General features: G+C 45.6%; 1 protein-coding gene across 1 annotated transcript in view; it reads right to left on the bottom strand.

Moving 5' to 3' along the window:
- ROR1 (receptor tyrosine kinase like orphan receptor 1) overlaps positions 1-24,675 on the bottom strand; it is a 216,289-nt gene that overhangs the window by 50,706 nt on the left and 140,908 nt on the right. The window contains exons 2-3 of the mRNA XM_054384153.1: positions 17,504-17,575; positions 1,876-2,163 (exon numbers count right to left, since the gene is read on the bottom strand). Coding sequence (XP_054240128.1) covers positions 1,876-2,163; positions 17,504-17,575 — 360 coding nt within the window. The remainder of the gene's footprint in view (positions 1-1,875; positions 2,164-17,503; positions 17,576-24,675) is intronic.

Raw genomic sequence — 24,675 nt, 5'->3', positions numbered from 1 at the left:
AGGACTCATCCAGCCTGGCCTTGAACACTCCAAGGGAGGAGGCATCCACAACCTCCATAGGCAGCCTATTCCAGAGTCTCACCACCCTCATACTGAAGAACTTCTTCATAAGGTCCAGTCTAAACCTACTATCTCTCAACTTAAAGCCATTCCCCCTTGTCCTGTCACTAGACACCATTATGAAGTCCCTCTCCAGCCTTCCTGTAGGATCCCCTCAGGTATTGGAAGGCAGCTATAAAATCCTTCTAGAGTCTTCTCTTCTCCAGGATGAACAACCTGAGCTCCCTCAGCCTATCCTCACAGCAGAGGTGCTCCAGCCCTTGGATCATCTTTGTGGCCATCCTCTGGACTCATTCCAACAGCTCTGTGTCCTTCTCATGCTGGGGACACCAGAACTGGACACAGTATTCAAGATTCCAGGGGTCTCACAAGAGCAGAGTCAAGGGGCAGAGTCACCTCTCTTGACCTGCTGGCCACACTCCCCTTAATGCAGCCTAGGATACAATTTGCCTTCTGGGCTACAAGCTAAAAGACAACTACCTGATGAGAACATCCAGTGATTCATTTCTTACTAGAATTTAGAAAACGTAGAAGATTTATGAAAAGAGGCTCTGAAACTCCTCACATACATCATTCATTGTGTCTTATTTGCCCAGTTCCTAAGAGGATTAAGCAGGATTCTGTGTGAACATCTTCACCTCAGTGAATTATCTCCTTCTGAGGAGGTGGAGGAGAAGACACACAAAATGTGTTTCTTGTTTAGAATCCTCTCAGTCATAAGATCAGCTCTGAAGGCCATTATCCCAATATAAACTTTGAAGAAAAAGTGCTTATTTTACCTGACAGATTTATATAGCTCACTAAAAATGCCCCAAATCCATACTGCAAGCTGAAATTTCTCACTTACTCAAGACAAAGGAGGTCTCCCAGATATACTTGAGAATTAAGGATTTTTTCTCCTTTGTCTGAACCCACTCAGGTAGCAGATCAATGAACACTGCTGTGTAGTGACCCTGTCCTTAAGTCCTGCTTCCAGGAGGCTTTTATATAGTAAAAGCCACTGCTATGGCTGGTAACATGGGCATCTCCACTGAGCAAAGAGAAAACAGGCAGAGAGGAAAAGCTCCCATCCTAGGGCTGTTCCCAAAAACAGGTTGAATCAGATTGATACTACTGTGGTGACATGAGCCAGCACTGTGCTCTCACAGCCCGGAAACCAACCATGTCCTGGGCTGAACGCCAGCAGCGATGGCAGCAGGTGGAGGAAAGGGATTCTGTCTCTCTACTCAGCTCTGCTGAGACCCCACCTGAAGTGCTGGGGCCAGGTCCGGAGTCCCCAGCACAGCAGAGACATGGACCTGTTGGAGCAGGGCCAGAGGAGGACACAGCAATGCTGGGAGGGCTGGAAGCCCTCTGCTGTGAGGCCAGGCTGAGAGAGTTGGGGTTGTTCAGTGTGGAGAAAAGAAGGTACCAGTAAGTTTTTCTGGTGGCCTTCCAGTACTTGGAGGGGCTGATAAGAAAGCTGGGGACAGACTTTTGATCAGGGCTTGTTGTGACAGGACAAGGGGGGATGGTTTGAACTCAAAGAGGGAGATTCAGACTGGAAAGAAGACAGACATTTTTAATGCTGAGGGTGATGAGAGCCTGACCCAGGTTGTCCAGAGAGATGTGAGATGCCCCATCCCTGGAACTACTCCAGGTCAGGTTGTTTGCTCCAGGTGCCAGACATCCCCGAGGACAGCAGTGGGGTCGGTCCCTTGCAACCCAAACGGTTTTACATCCTACTGCCTCGGTGTGTTAACTTTCAGTGGATAAACACAGCTTTCTCCAGAGCTCTGCCGAAGAGTTTGACCAGCTTCAAAGGAGAGAACTCACCAAATTTGACAAAGAGCACACCAGTTGTAGAAACAGCCTTCCTGCCGTTGGTGGCCACGCACTGGAAGTAGCCGGTGTCCGTCGTGTCGAGGTTCCTGATGCGCAGCCGGGACCCATAGCTGGTGGCGCGGAAGGAGATCCTGCGGGGCTCCTGCACAACCGGCGCGTCGTTCTTCAGCCAGCGCACCGTCGGAGGAGGATTGCCAGAGACTTTACAGTGCAGCTCTGCCGTCTGGCCAAGGGTGGTGGTTATGTTATTCATGGGTTCATCAAGTGTCAAGAAGTAATCTGTTATGTGGAAAAAAAAAAAAAAAAAAAGGGTGAATAAAGAATTCCCCCTCAGGAAAGGTCATTTTGGAGCAAGCTCAGCTTTGAAAGGGAGACAAAGGAAAGAGTTATCAGGTTTAGGAGAACAGGCTGCCCAGGGAGCTTGTGGAGTCTCCTTCTCTGGAGACTTTCAAGACCCATCTGGATGTGTTCTTGTGCGACCTGTGCTAGATTCTATGGTCCTGCTCTGGTGGCGGGGTTGGACTTGATGTCCAGAGGTCCCTTCCAACCCTTAACATCCTGTGAACAGTGCTTGTTAATTGATGTTTCAAGGCAGGCAATGGGTATCACACAGCTTTGCATGGTCATAAAAGGAACAAATTTTGGAATCATAGAATGGTTTGGGTTGGAAGTGCCTTAAAGATTATCCTGTTCCAATGCCCATACCATAGGCAGGGACACCTTCCATTAGACCAAGTTGCTCAAGGCCCCATCCAACCTGGCCCTGAACACTTCCAGGGATGGGGCATCCTCAGCTTTTCGGGGCAAGCTCTTCCAGTGTCTCACCACCCTCAAGGGGAAGAATTTCTTCCTAATACTTAATCTAAATACCTGCTCCCCCACCCCCAAGATTTGAGATTTGTCATTCCATTGCACTACAGCAGTGCTGTATTTCTCAATGACTTCCTTCATACACCCAAGGATTCCCTCTCCTTTCTCAACATCCTGTTTGGCTTCACTCACACAGAAAAAGGAGGTAACACCACATCTCTTTTTTCCTTCTAATTTTTCCTTTTTACTAAACAATGGACATGAACAAAATGTACCAGAAATCCAGCTGCTCAATTTGATGCCTCTGCTTGTGCAGGTCTGCCCTTGCTCATGTTAGGACCCACAAAATACAGATGAATATATAAGAATACATGAAAATTATAGCTCAGAAGTGAAGATCTCATAGGCATTTTTAATTGATTTGCAGAGCAGTATAGACAGTAGGTTGTCAATAACTCTGGAAGAATTAAATGCATAGAGGATTAAGGATCATATCTAGGAGATGGAGATTTCTGACTCACTATTACCCTTGTTAAGAGTAGTAAAGGTTTATCTTAAATCCAGCATAGGTCTCATGGTAGATGCAAGCAGAAGATCGAGAATTCTTTTGTTAAGATAGGGAATGTTAAGTAAAAATTTAGCACAATTAATCTCCTCTAATCTACCTGAGAGCATCACTTTCTCCTGTCAAGTGCTGTTTCACTCTGCAGCATTCAGGAGAGGAGTATTTCTGCTTAACTGTATTCAAAATTTAATTAAATCCTTCAAAGCCAGGGAGTGAGATGGATTGGGGATGGGGAATGGAATACTCAGGCTTTCATCTCCATGTCACAGGTTCAAGCCTAACGGTGGTCATTAGTAGCCAAACCCCATTATCACCTGCTGCCTGTCTCAGCAGGGTGGCCAAAGAATGAGAAATCCAGAGGCATACTCTGCTCCTGAGCTCTCAGGTCAAGCAAAGCCTATCAGTAAGTACACCTGTGCTGTGCTGCACCATTCTCAGGTACACCCGCCTTGAACTCCAGTAAGAAGCCTGCTTAAAAGTATGAAAAACACCTCCAGCATGTCTAAAATCAAAAGCCAACCAACCTACCTAAGAAATTCACTTCCTTAATTACTGATTTTAATTGTGTCTCTCAGTATCTCTTCCCTTTGTGCTGAATCAGTTTAACACGTAACTCTGTTTAACATCAGTTTTACCCTGTGTTGGCACAGCTCTTCAGACAAGGTGTCCTTGTCCTCACTTGATCCCAAGGAGCCACTGAGATAAACGTTTAGAACAAGGGCATTGCCCACACAGTTAGTTTGTCATGGATCAACTTGCCTAATTTAAATGTGCAGCTATGAAACTGTGCAAAACAAGACCGCTACCTACACTCCATGGAGCTAATCCATCTAAGACATCCAATCTGCACCTCTCCTATGAAGACAGGATGAGACACTTGGGGCTGCTCTGCCTTGAGAAGAGAAGGATTCAGAGAGACATTAGAGTGGCTGTAGGGGGCTACAAGAAAGCTGGGGAGGGACTCCTTGCAAATGTTTGTGGCAACAGCATGAAGCAATGGTGACCTGGCAGCGTTGGGTTAGCAATCGGATTTGATGATCTTGAAGGTCTTCTCCAACCAAAATGATTCTGTGATTTAGATTGGACATTGGGAAGAAGTTCTTTGTTATGAGGGTGGTGGCTCACTGCAACAGGTTGCCCAGAAAGGTGACTCTGCAGACATTCAAGTCAAGTTCGATGGGGCTCTGAGCAACCTGATCTAGTTGGGGATGTCTCTGCTTACTGCAGGGGGGTTGGGCCAGATGACCTTTACAGGTCCCTTCCAATACAAACCATTTTATGGTTCTGTGATTATTAGGTAGGAAATCTGCATATGGGGCAAAAAGGGCAGAGATCCCAGGCCTCAGTGAAGGCAGACAATGGGGTCTGACGTCTTTTGCCAAGGGGCTGGACTGGCCTTCCACTTCTCCAGAATCATATCTGCATGCTTCACTGCAAGACTAGAAACATTTCTGACTTGCTATATTAATAACCTCACCAGGAAGCCTAAGCTCAGTCAACACACATATTCCTGGGTTCTCTCCACAATCTGGGTTTAATAAAGTCACACTAATAGCATGGAACTGGGTAACCACATTTAATTATCCAATGTAATATTTCTCTACCACAGTCATTTATCACTCCTGATAACGTTTCCAAACCTGGTTCAGACAGCTACAGTACAAGACAGTCAGCAAACAGCAGGGTCTCGGCTCTGTGATGATCTTGCTGACAAACACCACAGTACATATAATATTTTAAAGGTTCTATTATCCAGGAAGGGTCCTATTATACTCCAAATAAAGCAGAAGGGATGTAGTGTAGGTTTCCAAAGGCTGGAGAAGGATTTTAAGTTATCAGTAGCAGCAGTAAATCAATGAGAAAGTATGGTTGCAGTTCAAGAGCTATGGTGCAATTACTCTACAGGCAGAAAGAGAAATCCTCTCAGAGGATTTCACAAACTCCTCTTAGAGTCAGGAGCTTCTGCCTCCTTTAAGCATTCTCCACCTTCCTCCAAGAACTACTACAGAGACACGAAAACAAAATGCATCTGCTAAATTCAGCTTAGCTTAGTCCTCATGCCCATAAATGTTGCATCCAAACCATAAATTAGATCAAGCAGATAATCTGAGATGAGATTTAAACAGGGCAGGTTTCAAGCAATTGGAAGCTTCATGAGAAGACACTTCTCACAGATAAAGCAGTTCTGGAATTGAGAATGAGCTGAAGGTCTAACAGTGCTTCCAAAAATCCTTGGACTGTTACTGAACCATACAAAATTATGAGGATTGCTCCCCTGGCATGCACAAATCATCCACTGCTGCCCTAGAGGGGCAAAGAAACACCCAATTTTATTTTTAATTCTTGTGTCTGACTCTCACCTACCAAAGCCCATCAAATCTCCAGAGCTACTGCCACCATCAGAGGACACATGTAAAACAGATCCTGCCTGCAGCCAGCTTTCTGTACAGGTCACCCCTCAACAGCCATCACCACTAATGTCTCTGGGACCAAAGGCCAAGAAATATGGGGGTAAATCCTCCTTTTGTGCTTTCAGCAGGAGCAGAACAGAGCTGATGAAGTGGAACAGACTCGCTGCTTGCAAACACAATGGAGCCAGGATGCTGCATGGCTGTGGTCTTAGTGAACACCATGTTTTACCATGTTTCATTTGACAGTCTCTGTTGTCAAGGAGCTCCTCAGATCACAGAAGCCTGGCATCGTGGGGGTTGGAAGGGACCTCGAGAGATCATCCAGTCCAATCCCCCTGCTAAAGCACAGACACCCACATCAGCTTGCCCAGCATCACAATGGCCAGGTGAGTTCGGAAGCTCTCCAGAGGAGGAGACTCCACAACCTCTCTGGGCAACCTGCTCCAGGGCTCCAGCACCCTAACAAGTTCCTCCTTATGTTTAGGTGGAACATCCTGTGTGTCTGTTGCCTCTTGTCCTATCACTGGGCACCACTGAGAAAAGTCTGGCCCCATCCTCCTGACACCCTTTAGCAATTCCTAAGCGTGAATGAGATCCCCTCTCTCAGGCTGCTCTTCTCCAGGCTCAACAGCCCCAGGTCTCCTCACAATGATGCTCCAGGCCCCTCAGAATCTTTGTAGCTTCCTCTGGACTCTCCCCAGCAGTTCCTTGATGCCCAGAGTTGACTCCCTCTGACCTAAAGAATAACTTGGTAGAAACACCATGAGTCTTCTGCACAAATCATTGCACTTCTGAGAATACACCCAACTAGTGGCACTGGCCATAGGAAAGTCTGAGTTTTAATCCTGGCTCTGAGCAGTCTTGGGTGAATCACTTCAGTTGTGATTTTTTTAGAAGAGCCAAAGGGAAGTAGACACCCAAAGCCAATCAAAGCTCACACGGGATTTGTGCAACTAAGTCCTTTTCAAAACAGCCTTAAACCTTTTGGTTGGATCTCTCCAGCTGTAAAGTGAGGATAATAACCCCTCTTACATCATGGGGAGGCTGTTATGTACATTAATGAGATAATGCTCATAAAGCACTTTGAAGGTGAAAAGTGCTACACTGGGATCAGAGCCGTTGCGGTATTTGAAGTGAAATCTCAGGGTTTCAAGGATGTAACAAAAGCTAGTTCGTATTTCAGAGTAGCACCCTCTAAAAACCAGTTTGGAAACGTTTTCATTTAAAGAAGGAGGAGGAGAACGGACTGAAAAAAAAGGTTATAAATAAAATTTAGCCCACCTATAATTTAATAATAGTCAAACTGATTTTTTTTTAATTTGTAAAAACAATTTACTGCTAGGCTTAGACCCTGAATGCCAAGTTTCAGCCCACAGAGATTTTTTTTCTTTAATGGCTGAGTTATAAACCCTTGAAAAATGCTGACAGCCCCTTTACTATAGCAGCACTAGCGGGTGCCCTATAATGAACTTTTAAATGACTTGAGATAATATCTGGAAAGCCAAGTCTGAAATATATTTCTGGGTTTGAGCCATTGCCAAGGCAAACACAACACATCATAAGTCATCTTCTTGATTCTAAGCACATAAATTGGAGACACTGCATATAAAATCCAAATATTAGGTATCCCTTCATGGGCAAACGTTTTGGCTGGTTTGATGTTACAGAATAGCAGCAGCTGTGCAAGGACGAAATGTAGCAAGAAAACCCTTCGTGTGTGTGTGTCTGTGTGTCTGTATGCGTGTGTGTGTCTGTGTTTCCACAGCTCTGTCTTGACATTGTTAAATAGGAGCCTGCCCAGTCCTAATAAATCCTGAAGTATTCTACTACTTTTAAGTAGAATCCAGGTGGCTTTCAAAATAAAAGCTCGTCCTCTCTGGCCAAGGAATGTTAATCTCCTCTGTGACCACATGGTTACTCTGTCTTAAATTACCACAGACACATCTTAGAGCAGTAACACCCTCTTTGCTTGACGGAGGATTTTGCCGGCCACAGAGAGACCTTTTTTCCCCCAAGCACTGTGTGTGTTGTGTGGTTCTGGTTTCACTGGGTGTTTAACATGCAATGGGGATGCAGGATTAAACCCTGAAACATTGATTTTATGAGAAGAATTGTTGATTTGTTTATCCTTTTCTTTACGCCCTTCTGGTCTTTCAGAATAGTCAAAGAAAAGCTAAAGTTAAAGTCTCCATTCCAACCATCACAAGCCTGAGAACAGCTCTAATCCAGGTGCAAGAGAGTTCGGTGTACCAAGTTCCTTAGAAACATAGAAGCACAGAATGGTTTAGGTTGGAAGGGACCTGTGAAGGTCACCTAGTCCAACTCCTCTGCAGTAAGCAGGGATATCTTCAACTTCATAGAATCATAGAATCATTTTGGTAGGAAAAGACCTCTAAGAGCGAGTCCAACCTTTGTCCTAACACCACCACAGCCATCAAACCATGTCCCATTTTAGATGTGTAATAACACACTTCTCTGAAAAGGAACATCTCCAGACCTTTTCTCAAGGAAACCTACAGCTGTGGGGACACCATTTCCAGCTGCTGGAGATCAAGTTTAATTCTGGATATGAAAGTTCAAACCTACATTGCAGCATGTAAAGCAACAACCTCACCTGACTGGAGTAAGGCAGCTGGGACACCAGTCTTGCAGGCTGCTTACTGCATTTATCTTTTGGCACCAAAAGGTTTAGCAGCTTCATTGGTTCTTTGTCATATACTGTCAAAGAGAAAGGCAAAAACTGTCCTGGAGAGTGACCGCAAGATAGATTTATTTTAGTGATTAACCCAAAAAATTGATGACCTTTGTCGAGGAAAAGAGCCTGGGAGGCACATCAGAAGGTCGGACAGAGTCTGATTTAAGGCACTAGCCCAGAAAGATGCATTTTCATAGAATCATAGAATTGTTTAGTCTGGATAAGATTCCAACCATGAACCCAGCACTACCAAGTCTGATGCTAAACTATGTGCCTCAACACCACATCTAGACATCTTGTAAATACCTCCAGGGATGATGATTCAACCACTTTGTTTTCACTCATTTCAGAGCTTTGGATTAGCCCAGTCTGATGCTATACTTGGACGTGCCCTGTACTTGCATGTATTGGCACCACCACTGAGCTCAGATTGTTGGATGTTTTCTACGTGGAATTGTTCTCTTTGGAAAAAGTCAACAACATGGAGCCCACCCAGCCTGAAGATGCTGGAGTGGCTTGTTGAGTGTTCCATGTGTTCCATCAACTTGAGTTTTAACCTCAAGAAGGAACCAGTAGGATTTTTGGCTGAAGTGTGGCCATAGACAGGGCACTTCTCAGTTGGATAAAGGATTAACTATTGCTTGCTTGATGTGCCCAGAATTCACAAAGACAACTCCCAGCAGGTCCAATCAACAGACTCTTGTTATCAAAAGGGGCAAAAAGGAAGACTCCAGGCTGAAATGTTACTTATTTTAAACAAAAGTAGAGGAACAACAGAGAAAAAGGATACCATACTCAACCCATGATTTGGCAACCCAAAGATGAAGAATATCAGAGCTGAAGATTATCAGAGTTGAAGAAGTCCAGATAATCAAGTGGAAATACTCAGTGCCAACTGTCTTGGGACAAAAGGAAATGCTCTTCTGCCTTTGCTTGCCCAGTTTATTTCCAAACAAGTTTGGGATCCATCTGTAGCTCTGTGTTGGGCTTTCTCCTCCCAGATACTATCTAGAGGGTTTAGTCCCACCCAAGGGTAATTTACTGAGCTGAGGCAGGCTGACCACTGCCCAAGGCTTTACTGCTTTTCAGATGTCCATGGGCGAGACTCACTGCATTTGGGATTCACATAATTAATTGCTGCTCTTGGACAATTAACAGCTTAGAGACTGCCCTGGGCCACAGGGAAGGGAAGGCTTGTGGGGAAAACCAGAGCACAGAGGCTCGAGGCTCATGGACTTAAAATCTGGGGCTGAGGACCTGACCCGCTCTGCTTTTAGCCAGGAACTGGACAAGTGGCTGCCCTCCATGGCCATGTGAATTCTTAACAGGCATCTGACGGTCCACACCTGCCTCTCCTTTGCTGAGTCAACTTCCAGGTTTCAGGACAGCTGTCTCAGTGACAGCTTTGACACTCTAATCTGGCAAGGGGAAATGAAGCTTTTCTTTACTCAGGAACCAGTTTTATAGCACAAGTAGGAAGCCTCTAAATTTTATCACAGAAAAAAAAAAGCGGCAATTTGGAATAGGTAAACAAATGTCCATATCCAGCTATAAACCCAACTACTGAAAACCATCAAGGGATTTTGTTGTCACTTTAGAAGCTGCTCTGCAGTAAAGAGCCACGTCCAAAAACTCAAGCCATTAAAGGAAGGATGTATAGAAAGGTATGTGCCTTAAGATTAATGCTGCAGAGTCAAAGAAAAGCTGTTACTTCTGACATTTTGACATAGCATCACTTTAGGATCTGGTTCTTATTAGCCTTTTCTGTGCCTTTTAAGGGACTTTTTTTATTTTCTTTTTTTTTCCAAACCAAAAATGTCAGGAAATTTGGAACAGAAACTTACAATAAAACACGTCCCTTGACCCTCTGATCTATCAATCTTTCAAATAAACAAAGATAGCTGGATGAGCCAGGAAAAGGTTATTATATATAGTTACCTTATGTATAATGGGCAGATATTCACTGAGGTTATATAAAAAAAAAAAATCCAAGTAGTGAAAAAAAAAAAAAATCCATTTTGTGAAGGATTTTTTTTTTCCACGAAAGCCCAAATGTTACTCAGGGTGGTTTCTCTTCCAGGTTGTATTCTGTGACCTTCAAATTTCACACCCTGTATTATTTATAAATGAGACATTCAAGAAACACAAATTCTCAAATAAAAACCTACACTCTGTCAGTGGAAAAGCAAACAAAAGGAGCTAATGTACTGTGGCTAAAAAAATTTTCAAACAAAGTCGTGGTAATTTACTGCCTCGCTACTAAACTGGACCCCACAAATAGAATCAGGATCCTGAGCCCCCATCAGGGGAACTTGAGTTACCAAATATCCCCCAGATAATAAAGGAAAATAAAAAAGGTAAATTGTGCATGAATGTGAAAGCTGTAATTCTTCCCCTTTCACCACGTGTATCAAATTCACATCCCGTGATTTCAAAGGAAAATCTGGAAATCTCTAAAGAACTGGGGCTCGAGTTAGGAAGCCTCCATCCACCTGGTTTTCTCCACGTTTGGTTTTGTTTATATTTTTTAAGATGTACTTTGCCTAAGAGTCAAGTTGTCCCTGAGACATCAGAAAGATTTTCCCTCTAAGAACTCATAGCCAAGTCATATCCCTGCCTGGGAAGACCTTCCAAGGCCACAGCTTTAGCCTGGATTTGTCTCTAAGGATGGAAAGGCTTTCTTCTCCCCTCAGGAAACTCCCAGACCCAAAGGGACGATCAGCAGTATATACCCACCAGGATGTTCTGCAGCCCTTCCTGTGCTCCATGGCCTCCTATTGCTGTAGCTGCTGTGCTGCTCACCCTGCCAAGGGATGTTCTGCCTACACAATGATCTCCATGAAGCTAAGGACATCATCCCTCTCACAGGGTAGTGGAGCAAATACTGCAGCTCACCCATCCCCTGTTCTCATAGAATCATAGAAACATTGAATGGTTTGGGTTGGAAGAGACCTTAAAGATCATCCTGTTCCGACCCCCCTACCATGGGCAGGGACTAGACCATGGACCTTCCACTAGATCAGGCTGCTCAAGGCCTCATCCAACCTAGCCTTGAACACCTTCAGGGAGGGGGCATCCACAAGCTCCCTGGGCAACCTGTTCCAGTGTCTCACCACTCTCACTGTAAAGAATTTCTGTTCTCATGTCTAGTGTAAATTTTCCCTCCTCAAGCTTCAATCCACTCTTTTTGGCCTTCCATAGTTATTTTCTGCTTTGGATCCCCAGGTATCCTTGGATTGATCTGCCTTTTAAGGCTAAATCCCAGTTTAACCTTAAACCACTGAGTGATTTGGGGTGCATTTTGTGAAATCCTGGCTCTTGCTGCCAAGCTCTCCAGGGAATTTGGCTTTCTGTGTAACTCCTGGAGCACTGCACAGCGCTGCTGCGGCGGTGACTGCAAGGTCTGTGCCACACAAAGAGTCTGTGAGCGGTGGGAAGCTCGAAGCCCAGGCCTGCGATTGTGCATATCTGGAAATGGTTCCCTGAATGATTCTAAGGCTTTATACTTGCTTGCCAAAGCAGATAAGCCATGGAAAGGGAAAGGCAAATAGTATCTGCAAAACCTCACGTTAATAGGTTTTCTTTGGAAACTGAAGGGCCAAGCGAAGAGCTCCTGGGAGCAGGTTGGAACAGCAATGAGATAACATGCTGCACCCCTGCACTGCTGTCCTGAGCTCTGGCTCAGCCACAGCCAGGACATGTCCTTGTGCATAGTCAGGGAGCTGCCACGATGAAACACACTCCTGAGGAAGCTGCAGGTGGCCATGGTGGGGACTGGGAGGACCTGATCAGGGGAAGCCACAGTGATAGCAAGATTCTTTTATCAGTCCCTTAGAGAATCCTGTTCAATGAACGTCCACTGAGGCTAAATTCTACTCACAGTTAAAAGAAAACAATATTTCAAAGCTGACTCTTTCTTGGCAAACTCCAATATTATCTTTGCCTAAGGATGAAGAGTTCCCAAACAATTCCTCCACTGTACCAGATGCAAATAGGCTCTCAGGCAAATTCAGGCCTATCTATTTCTTTGTAAATAAAACAAGGTCTGACAGAAGGAAAAGCCCTCCCTTCCTCAGGCAGTTTTGGGCAACAGAAGCAGCTGAGTGAAGGGCTCTTCACCTTTTTAAATAAGGATCAGGGAAAAGAAGAGCTCATGGTCAATCAAAAGCTCCTCAGAGAAAGAGCTGGAGCATGAATTTGTCCCATAGTGTAAGAGAAGAGAGGGGAAGCAATGCACAGGCAAGGAGAAATGAGAAACCAGAGGGTCTGGTGTCTTCTCCTTGATATCGCAGGATCACAGGATGTTAGGGGTTGGAAGGGACCCCCGGAGATCATCAAGTCCAACTCTGAGTCCAACATCAAGTCCAAGTGACAGAACAAGAGGAAATAGCCTCAAGTTGCACCAGGGGAATTTTAGGTTGGATATTAGGAAAAAAGAGAAAAACAGTGGTCAGGCATTGGAACAGGCTGCCCAGGGAGTGGTGGAGTCACTGTCCCTGGAGGTGTTCAAAATATGTAAACACGGCTCTTTGGGACATGATTAACTGGCAATGGTGGTGTCAGGACAACAGTCAGGCTTGACCTTAGAAGTCTTTTCCAACCAAAATGATTTTATGATTCTGTGCCTTAAACAACAAGAAGAAAAACATGGGGGAATGTGCCTTGATCCCTCATGTCCTGGTGCACCACAAAAAGAGTCACACTAAAGAATGAAGCATGGACCCTAAAAGGCAGCACCAGGGCAGAGCACCCTCACGAATTCCACCTACTCCTGGTCTCATCTGGCTTTTCTGTCTTGCCTAAGGTGTCACCGAATGCCGCTGCCAACATCAATCAGTTTCTGGGTTAGGAAATTGCTTTGAGCCACCGTGAGCAAATGGCCACGCCAGGGTGAGTGTCAGGAGTGGCTACAGAGCCTGGTGCAACAGGGCCATGTGGGAGCTCTCAAGGACAGGAACTTCTCTGAGCCTCATGAAGCGATGAGCTATGGTCCTCACTGGACATCTCCCACGCACAAAGCTCCATCAACCTGAGGGAAATCTCAACCACCAACATGGAGGTGAAAGGCTTCACAGCCTGCCACGGACCCCCTGAGATGGACCTTTTCCTACCTCCAGATCCCCATTTTCCCCTAAAGTTCACCTATTTCTTTTCATGTTATTAAGTATTTCTTGGATCACATTTTCATTTCTCTTTTCCCCTCACGGAATTCCCTCTGCACACCATGACTTACCAGTCAGGAAAGAGAGCAAAACGCTCCTAGCTAATCTCCCCTGTTTTAGAAGTGATTATTTTTTATTTTTTACGCAGAGTTTGTTTGTTTTTTTAAGGTTTTGGTGAGAAACCACCTCTTCCCTCCCATCAATCGTTGCTTTCAACAGCTCTTCACGGGTGGCTGCGTCTCTTTTAAATTCATTTCCTGTTAAAAAGAATAAACAGGCAACTGTTTAATGCTGTCGATTTAGCTTATTTAATAGAAATTGAAACCGGAATAGGGCTCAGTTGTAAGATAGTGGCTGTAGAAGTCTCCAAGCTAGACAAAGCACCCTATTAAGTAATTATTTCAAAATGCAGAGTATGGTAGGAGCTGTTCCTCCTTCCCAAACTCAGGAGACACAGTGGAGGAAGAGATGTTCATTTCCAAAAGGCAGCAGGTAAGAGTTGGAGCCACTTAAAGGGAACAGCCATTTAATCGGTAAATTTGGCTGGAAACCACTTTCATGTGGTGAACTTAATAAGCTTTAAAATGAGTTTTACTGGGACGCCTGCATGACCTCATGGCTGACTGCAGCAAAGACATGTGGATGTTGATTTCTTGCAATGCTTGTTTGCAAAAGAAATGGAAACTAAGTGCAAGCCTAATTTTCTCCTTTGAGGTTTCAACTCCCCCAGTCAGTGTGAGCTGCAGTGTATTTGGATTTATAGAAGGGCGAGTTCCAAAGACCTTCAGTAGAACCAGCAGCTCCCACATTAAAGCCCCTGCTTCTCTCCTAGACAAGACAAAACGTGTGTGCCTTCCTTTGCTCTAGGCACACGGGGAGAATCCACCCTTCTGACTAAGCTTTTTGGGCAGCAAGCACATTTTAATCACATATGTAAATCCGTCTTGAGGTGTGCAAGCTCACAGCAGTCTAAATGCTAATTCAGCCCCAGCTAAGGGCCTGGTAATCCCCCAGGAATGCAGGATGGAGCCCAATCAGTGGTAATTGCCACATTCCAGGTGGATTAGAAGTCTTTAACTTCATTTTACCTGTTTCTGACAATTTAGGTCAGGAACAGGTGCCATGGAAATAACATGGAAAAGGGTTTAATGACTAATGCAGAGGACAGGCTCAAGCGCTGGCACAGAAAAGTGTGAGTTTAGCTTGAAGGAACAAGATGAGTCAACGGCCAGGATGGTGGCAGTCACACTGAGTTTTACCTCAACTAGCTCTGGAGCTGCTGCTCTCTGACACAGCAGCAGCCAGGGTGGGACATCTGAACTCTGGATGATACAACTAGGCGTGCAGAGTATTTTGAAGAAAGTAGATGCCAAAGGAGACAGGGAGTCCATGCTGGCACCAGGCACCTTTCTCTGTTCCCTAGCTATGTCAGTCAAACCCAGATGCTGGAGAGTGCCCATCTGAGGCACATGGTACCCCCCCAAAAAAAAAAAATTAAAAAATAGGAGCATGTCATCTATCAGCTGAGAAAAAACTTAACCAAAATATGGGTTTAAAATCACCCTGGTTGCAGGAAACCACAGGATCTACACAAAACCTCCCATAAGGAATAACAACAAAAAGGTTACTGGAGGCTATTTTTCAGCACAGGTCAGATACAATTTACAATAAAGAAGCGCAAGGAGGCTGGTGAAAGGTTTAGAGCATAAGTGTTGTGAGGAGCAGCTGAGAGAACTGGGGTTGTTCAGCCTGGAGACAAGGAAGCTGAGGGGAGATCCTCTGGCTTTCTACAGCTCCCTGAAAGGAGCCTGGAGCCAGGTGGCTGTCAGTCTCTTTGCTCAAAGAATAAGCAATAGGATCAGAGGAAATGGCCTTAAGGGGAAGTTTGGATTGGACATGAGGAAAAATGCCTTCATGGAAAGAGTTGTCAAGTCCTGGAACAGGCTGCCCAGGGCAGTGGTGGAGTCCCTGGCGCAATTTGAAAGCCATGTAGATGTGGCGCTGAGGGACATGGTTTAGTGGTGACCTGGCAGCGCTGGGTTAACAGTTGGACTTGATGATCTTAAAGGTCTTTTCCCATCTAAACAATTCTATGATTCTACAAACACGTTCTCTTCAAGATCTGTTCTGCACCTGTCCCTCTATCTAGGTTTTGGTTGGAGGCACACAGCTTTCTCTCCAACATGTGACCATCTGTGGACACTGCACCAATTGTACTCTTGGGCTTACAGTGGAGAACAAAGAATATATCACTACTGACCTGCAAAAGGTATTTCTACCACTTCAAGAAAGTGTGAACCTATCTTCTACTGTGATTCTGGGGTGGGTTGCTAGAGAAAAACCAACCCTGTAGTTACTCAAGGTTGCCTGCCAAGGATATTGGAAGAGGCTTGAATGAAGGCTGTCCAATTGCCTTGTCTCTGGCATTTCCTAACTTCTAAGTGTTCTGGCTTTGTGGCCTCAGCTTGCCTTTTCTAGGCCGCTTATTTATTTCTTACTTTTTAAAAAACTACACAAACTGTCAAACAAGTAAAGAAATGGGCAGATATCCTGTTTGAGGGAACCACCACTCACTTCTTCACAGCTCTGGGATGTTCCCTGAGCACAGCCCAGACCTGTGGACCTGCCATGGCCACCTGGATCCCTGCAGTGGGATAGGACATTCTGTCAACACCTTCTTTCAGCAGTTTGCTGTGAACTGGGAATTCTCTGCTGAATGACAACATGCTTTTCCCTTTCCCACCAGCAAGCACAAGCCCTTCAATTTTCATCTTCTCCAGTATGTCTTGGATCACAGAAACTCCTGCTCCCTCCCTGATGGGAAGACAGATGTGAAAGAGTCAACCTTGCCTTAAAGTACTCAGAACTACATATTCTTGTCATATTTAAGCACAGAGAACATATTTATGCATACACATAAAACATTATGAACACATGTTCATAAAAAGACATTCACAAAACAGACAACGATGTGGGAAAACCATCTGTGGTGGAACATCACTATGGGAAACTTCAGCCTAAACAGCTAATGGTTGGCAAAGTTAGAGACGAATCAGAAGAGTGGTTGACAAATTGCACAGTTGGGGTGGCTGACAGCACAGCCATAGAATCATAGAATGTTTTGGGTTGGAAAGGACCTTAAAGATCATCCTGTTCCAACACCCCTACAATAGGCAAGGACACCTTCCACTAGAGCAGGTTGCTCATGGCCTCATCCAGCCTGGACTTGAACACTTCCAGGGAGGGGTATCCACAGCTTCTCTAGGCAACCTGTTGCACTGCCTCACCACCCTCACAGTGAAGAATTTCTTCCTAATACCTAATGTCAATCTCCCCACGAGATTTGTCATGTCACACCACGATGATTTGCATCCTTCCCCACAAATGTTACCTTAGAAGCGTATTTCAAAGGCCAGACTGACCAGGAGCTGTAGGCCATTGCCTTGCAGAGACGGCTAGAGGAAGCTCAGCCATTTGGCTTAAGTAATTGGTGGTGCCTAATTTACCAAAGGAAGGGGAACGAGAAATCACTCTGCTTTTCCCAATAGACACCCTTTGGAGAGCTCCAACACACACATAATCACCACCTGCAAATGGATTTTCCCCCTCTGTTAATTGAAAGCCTCAACATTTCATAATAAAACACATTGAGGCAAACTGACCACCTGATGCTTGTTAAGTCTGAGTTCAAATCCCAAGATCCACCAGACAAAATATCAAGCAGTTCATAAACCAACAGAACTCACATCTTGAAATATTTTTTTTTTACCACATGGAACATTTTACTGGTACAAAAATGAGAGCAGCATTCTCCAGAAATCACCAAACTGCATGGATTTAAATGCTAAATAATCACAAGGATTCTCGTCAATGCCCACCTCACCTCTTTGCTTGCTGATATGGATAAGTCAAGAAGAAGAACTGAGATTTTTAAATCTGATTTCACTTCTTTATATTTTATTTCATGTCCACTTACCTTTATCTAATTCACTTGAGATGTTCCATGATGATGTAGGCATGAAATCAGCAACGAGGGATGAATTTGCTCCTGGAAGGAAAAAAAAAAAGAAGAGAAAAAGTTGCTGTTAATAAGAGGAAAAATAGAAGAGAAAAAGGTGCTGCTAATAAAACGGGGAAAATAGAAGAGGAAAAGGTGATGCTAATAAAGGGGAAAATAGAAGGAGAAAAGGTACTGTTAATATATTGAGTCTGTATCATCAGGAGAGCAAAGGACATTTATAAAGTCGCTGTCACAGTAATAAAAATTACTTGAAGAACAGCAGCTATTAAAGTGCAGTCAAAGCTCTGTGGTGTGGCAGGCTGAGACATCTGGGCAGCAGAAGCAGTGAAGTGGAAAAAGGCACAGGGCCAGCAGTGGAGTTTGTTTTGCAACCCTGTTGCTGGGAGGCCTTGTTAATTAAGCAGCCGATCTCTGAGATGTATTTTGGCCCACCTTAAAATCTCTCCACGAGTTTTATAGAGGTAGAATGACTCCTTAGTGTCACAGCTCAAGCATGATGAGCTTGCTGAACGTGTTATCTATTAAGGTTTACAAAGGATTTTAAGCCTGCAAACCCATGTGCATGAGAAGAGACACAGTTTATGCACTGGAGTTAACAGGGCTACTTGTAAGAGAAATCTCCCTGCAACTCATGGAAAAACAGGCTGGAAAGAGTGATCTGAACACCAGCAGCATTTTCTCATTGCTGTGAGACACTGTGCAAGGAGATGCTGAACAGTGACTTTAGTCTTCACTTACAGAATCATTTCAGTTGGAAGAGACCTTTAAGATCATCAAGTCCAACTGTTAACCCAGCACTACCAAGTTCACCACTAAATCACATGCCTCAGGACCACACCTCCACGGCTTTTAAACCCCCCCAGGGATGGTAACTCCACCACTGCCCTGGGCAGCCTGTTCCAGGGCTCGACAACTCTTTCCATGAAGAAATTTTTCCTCATGTCCAACCTAAACTTCCCCTGGTGCAACTTAAAGCCATTTCCTGTTGTCCTGTTGCTTGTTCCTAAGGAAAAGAGACCAAGTCCCACCTGGCTCCAACCTCCTTTCAGGGAGTTATAGAGAGCCAGAAGGTCTTCCCTCAGCCTCCTTTTCTACAGGCTAAATAACCCCAGTTCCCTCAGCTGCTCTTCACCAGATCTTTTCTCCAGACCCTTCACCAGCTTTATTGCCTTTCTTTGGACCTGTTACATCCTTCAATGTCCTTCTTGAAGTAAGGGGTCCAAAACTGAACCCAGTATTGGAGGTGCAGCCTCACCAGTGCCAAGTAGAGGACAATCCCTGCCCTACTCCTGCCACCCACACTGATTCCTGACCCAAGTCAGGAAGCTTTTTTACCTTTTTTTCAACACACAACCCCGCATACAGAGGATGGTGTTAAGGGAACTGCCAGCATCCTTCCAGCCTCAGCTACAGGTCCTGGTAAAACACCTCATGGTATCTGAACATCAATGTTTTCATCAACCCTCCATATGAGGACTCTGGTGTAGAGCCCTTGCCACATCCCAACAGGCTGTGGAGGCTGCACAACGTGTCCATGATGTATGTGTTGGGCTTGCTGAGGTCCTGTGCCAAACCACATTCAGCATTTTTACATCCATTGTCACATGGTGGGGGTGGAATTCCTCTCCTCCTGTACAAATGACCCACATGTGCCTTACAAAGCTCTTCAGACATCCGGGAAGTTCTCCTCTTGGAGCATGATCTCAGAGTCCACCTCCAGGGATTAATACACATTTACATGAGCTTTAGTGAGTGATGCTGGGAAGGGTGGGAAGCAAGGGTGTGCACACATTACATGGCATGGAAATGCAGTGCACCTCTTAATTCCCTGTGTCCACCCAGCCTCTAGAAACCTGACCTCCAAAAGGAGGAGACCGATGCTGGCCTGGAGCTGTGGCTCTGAACGTGGGAGTGAATGAGAAACAAAACCACACAGTGCTCAATGCCTCAGTGCCTGATTGGAGTGAGGTCCTGAAAAGACTCACTACAAATTAACACCCTGCAGCCCAACGCTGTACCCTGGATGGACACCCAGGGCTGGGGAACCTAACTCAGTCCCATAGGTGCACAGTTCCTGTGTGAGCCTGCCTTATAGCAGAGGGGTTGGACTTGATGATACCAGAGGTCGCTTCCAACCCCTACCATTTGGTGATTCTGTGACAGAGAGGGCAGAGTTGGGATGCTGAGCATCAGCAAGATCCAGCCATGCAAAGATGTTCTGCCTTTATTTGCCCAGTTGGCAACTATTCTATTTCACTAAAAGACCAAGAGAAAACTTGGTGCAAACACCAAGTCACAGCAATGCATGAAGCAGTTAAGTTCAGAGCCGGCCACTCCACTTGTTATAAATACCGCCTTTCTTAAAAGCCCACCTGGTAGCACTGCTTATTTAAGGCCCTGTCAAGTATTTCCAGTGTAAACACTGCATCTGAAGGCATCATAAGTCACCTACAAACACAGTCCCTGCTCTGCAGGGCAGAAACCCACTGATGGGGACAGATCCTCAGACCACGTCAAATGGCATCGCTCACAAGCCAGCAGTGCCATCTGCTTACTCAAGCTGAGATCTTGGTCCACTGGGTCCACCCGTCCTCATTCCTTACTTTTTAACAGCTGAGCTTCTTACCTAACCCAAATGTTAGGGACCATGCAGCTGAAAGACCTGCCAGGTTTAAAGAATACAAACATTATTTCAGTGTTAGTATCACCTTTGCGGTGACCACAATCATCCAGGCAGCAGGACATTCTGGCTGATGGATTTGCTCTGAGACCAGAGTGGAGATGTGCAGTAGGTGAAAATCACAGAATCACAGAGTGCTAGGGGTTGGAAGGGACCTCTGCAGGTCATCTAGTCCAAGACCCTTGCTAAAGCAGGGTCACCCACAGAAGGCTGCACAGGACAGTGTCCAGGTGGGCACTGAATGACTCCAGAGAAGGAGACTCTACCACCTCTCTGAGTAGCCCTTTCCAGTGCTCCACCACCCTCAAAGTAAAGAAGTTCCTCCTCATATTTAGATAGAAATTCCTGTGTTCCAGTTTGTGCCCATTATCTCTTGTCCTGTCACTGGGCACCACTGACTGATCCCCATCCTCCTGGCACCCACCTTTCAAGTATTTATAAGCATTGGTAAGATGCCCCCTCAGTCCTCTTTAGGCTAAAAAGCCCCAAGTCCTTCAGCCTGTCTTCATAAGAGAGATGTTCTAGTCCCCTAATCATCAAATGCAGACCAGGACCTGGCTGGTACTGGAGATAGGGATGCTTGATTTCTTATAGCTCCCTTGGGCTATTGACCTGCCATCATCCCTATCCCCTGTAGGCAGCTCCCGTAGGCTTGTGATGAATGCCCTCTGAGACAAGGATCTGAGGTCCTGTTGTCTCTCACACCTCCAGCTGAGACCAATCAGATTCATCTCAATGATCTCAGAGGTCTTTTCCAAACGAAACAATTCTATGATCTCTTATGTCCACAGGGCACCACTCATACCCGTGAGCAATGAGTTGTGTCCTTGCCACTGCTCACACATTCAAGTGTTGCACTCAGCAGTGGGTTAGCAGTTCACTTGGGAATGTTCTAGTATTAAAATCCCCCAAATGAACCATATTCTGACAACAGCCAACACACCTTAATCACAATGAGAGAAAAACTACTAACAATACTATGACCAAATCCAGTATTTTGCTATTTTAAACCCCACAGTGTTCATATTACTGCTTTATTAAACAGGCTCTGAAAACATGGCTGTGAATATTACAGAGGAGACATCCATCATCTGATCTACAGAAGAAACCACATCAGAAGACCAAACTTTACTCTTTGTGATCTAGTTCTCCAGGTTGTTCTGATATCCCTGAATTAAAGCTCCAATTTAAGAGGAAGGATTACTGTGCCCTTAGCAAACATTTTACTTGATCGAAAGGAGCACACAGAGTAACTACACAGCATGGGAACATACCGCCAAAACCAAGTCAGTGCAGAAAACAAAGGCATCCCGGAAAAGAAGTCCATGAGAGATGCATGAGTTTAATTTATAACAGCAATGACTTGGGATTGCTGTGCTGGAAAGTGAGAGCAGTCTCACCTCTCCTTCAAAAAACCATGTCAGAAGCTTCAGGTCAAATTTGACGAGCGCTCTGCTGGAAGGTGAGCTCCCAGTGAGCCCATAGAGAAATGAGTCATGGATGGGAAAAGGATCAAAGCCTCATCTGAGCAAACTCGTTCCTCTTCTGGAAACTCCTGCTCCTGCCTGATCTGCCTTGCCCAGTAACTCTGCCTCCAGGAAGACTGGGAATGAGTCTGACTTTTTTCCATCTTGGGACCCACCACGTGCTAGTGGGTCAGATTGCTGGAGCACCAAGAAGGTCACACCAAATGCTAGACACCGTCAACTATTCCACTCACGGCTTGGAGAAGACCAGGGAGCAGCACTCAGTGTTCATCATTCCACTTGTCAATGGCTCATCCACTCCTCTCACTCACACTCCCAACCTCTAAGCCCCCACCCTCTAAACCCCCACTAAACAATTGCTCCTTTCATCCTCTAAATCCCGTACATGGGACTTACACACTGTGACTCCCACAGTAAATAAAAAAACTTCTCATTAATATCCCAGAATCCCAGCATGGTGGGGGTTGGAATGGACCTCAGGAGATCATCCAGTCCAACCCCACTGCTAAAGCAGGGGCACCCAGAGCAGCTTGCCCAGGATCACGATGGCCACAAGGTTTGGAAGCTCTCCAGAGCAGATTCCACAACCTCTCTGGGCAACCTGCTCCAGGACTCCAGCACCATCACACCAAAGAAGTTTCTTCTCTTCAGACAGAACCTCCTGAGTTCCAGTTTGTGCCCATTGCCCCTTGTTCTGTTGTTGGGCACCACTGAGAAGAGTCTGGCCCCAGCCTCTTGCCCCCCATCTTTTAGCTCTTGCTGAGCATTGACCAGATCCCCTCTCTCAGGCTGCTGTTCTCCAGGCTCGACAGCCCCAGGGCTCTCAGCCTTTCCTTGCAACTGAATTTTAAATAAAGCATTTTTTAAAATGATCCTTCATTGTTAACAATGTCCTCCTTAACTATCTGAACAAAGAGCTTTGCTTTGAAAATAACCAACCTGAGAAATGCAGTCAGCAGAGAGAACCATTATCCCATTAGGATTTTATTTATAGACGAAACCATTCCAGATGCATGCCAAATCTCAACACTGGAAAGAGAAGTTTCTGTTCAAATCTCTATCACCGTTAGGAAATGATGGGTTTAAGCTAATGAGAAGTCACAAAAGATAATTATAACCCCTGTGATAAACCAAGGAAAGTGTACTCAGATACACTCCCCACAGAGAAGTTGGTTAAATATCTGATTTTACTAGCATATTGCGTAAGTGCACAGTGAACTTCACCCAAGTCAGGCCTTTTAAAGCCTTTGTCATTAAATAAACTTCAACAGGGTTTACAAAAGCCTGCCACTGAAGAAAAACTACAGAGCTAGCTCTTATCACAGGCACACACAGTGCTGTCTCATTTTCTCACCAGCAGCAACCATTACTCAGTGCTCCAGTGTTTGTCCTGTCACAGTCACCAGAGGGATGGAGAAGCCTCAGCCTCCAGGCACAGAACCCAAAAGGAGAAGATCCAGGCCCTATGCCCAGGCTAATTAATATCCCCGTGCAAAGCATTTGTAATGCAAAATAAAGAGAATATAAGTCAAAACAGGAAGAAAGTAGATAACTAAGAAGACACCAAACCCAGCAATGATTGAAGATCTTCATGGGGAATGAATCTGCTATAAGAAACAAAGCAGAGAGCAAAGAAAGTCTGAGAAAGTGGATATCCTGCTTGGAAGGTCTGATGTGCAGTGCCTGAGGTCTGTAAGGCTACTATGCATAGGAATGTACACATCTGGTGTAGGAACATACACACCCAGTGCAGGAACAAACACAACCAGTGCAGGAATGTGCACAACCAGTGAGGGAACGTGCACAACCAGTGAGGGAATGTGCACAACCAGCACAGGAATGTGCACAACCAGTGAGGGAATGTGCACAACCAGTGAGGGAATGTGCACAACCAGTGAGGGAACGTGCACAACCAGCGCAGGAATGTGCACAACCAGTGAGGGAACGTGCACAACCAGTGAGGGAATGTGCACAACCAGCACAGGAATGTGCACAACCAGTGAGGGAATGTGCACAACCAGTGAGGGAATGTGCACAACCAGTGAGGGAATGTGCACAACCAGTGAGGGAATGTGCACAACCAGTGCAGGAATGTGCACAACCAGTGAGGGAATGTGCACAACCAGTGCGGGAATGTGCACAACCAGTGCGGGAATGTGCACAACCAGTGAGGGAATGTGCACAACCAGTGCGGGAATGTGCACAACCAGTGAGGGAATGTGCACAACCAGTGAGGGAACGTGCACAACCAGCGCAGGAATGTGCACAACCAGTGAGGGAATGTGCACAACCAGTGTGGGAATGTGCACAACCAGTGTAGGAATGTGCACAACCATTGTGGGAATGTGCACAACCAGTGAGGGAATGTGCACAACCAGCGCAGGAATGTGCACAACCAGTGTAGGAATGTGCACAACCAGTGAGGGAATGTGCACAACCAGCACAGGAATGTGCACAACCAGTGAGGGAATGTGCACAACCAGTGCACGAATGTGCACAACCAGTGCAGGAACAAGCACAACCAGTGAGGGAATGTGCACAACCAGTGAGGGAATGTGCACAACCAGCGCAGGAATGTGCACAACCAGTGAGGGAATGTGCACAACCAGCGCAGGAACATCCACAACCAGTGAGGGAATGTGCACAACCAGTGAGGGAATGTGCACAACCAGTGCAGGAATGTGCACAACCAGTGCAGGAACAAGCACAACCAGTGTAGGAACGTCCACAACCAGTGCAGGAACAAGCACAACCAGTGCAGGAACGTCCACAACCAGTGTAGGAACAAGCACAACCAGCGTAGGAATGTGCACAACCAGTGCAGGAATGTGCACAACCAGTGTAGGAACAAGCACAACCAGCGTAGGAATGTGCACAACCAGTGCAGGAATGTGCACAACCAGTGCAGGAATGTGCACAACCAGTGTAGGAACAAGCACAACCAGCGTAGGAATGTGCAC

This window comes from Indicator indicator, chromosome 10 (genome assembly GCF_027791375.1).
Source record: "Indicator indicator isolate 239-I01 chromosome 10, UM_Iind_1.1, whole genome shotgun sequence".
Lineage (NCBI taxonomy): Eukaryota > Metazoa > Chordata > Aves > Piciformes > Indicatoridae > Indicator > Indicator indicator.
The sequence above is the reverse complement of the archived record's forward strand: the minus strand, read 5'-3'. Positions and strand labels throughout refer to the sequence as shown.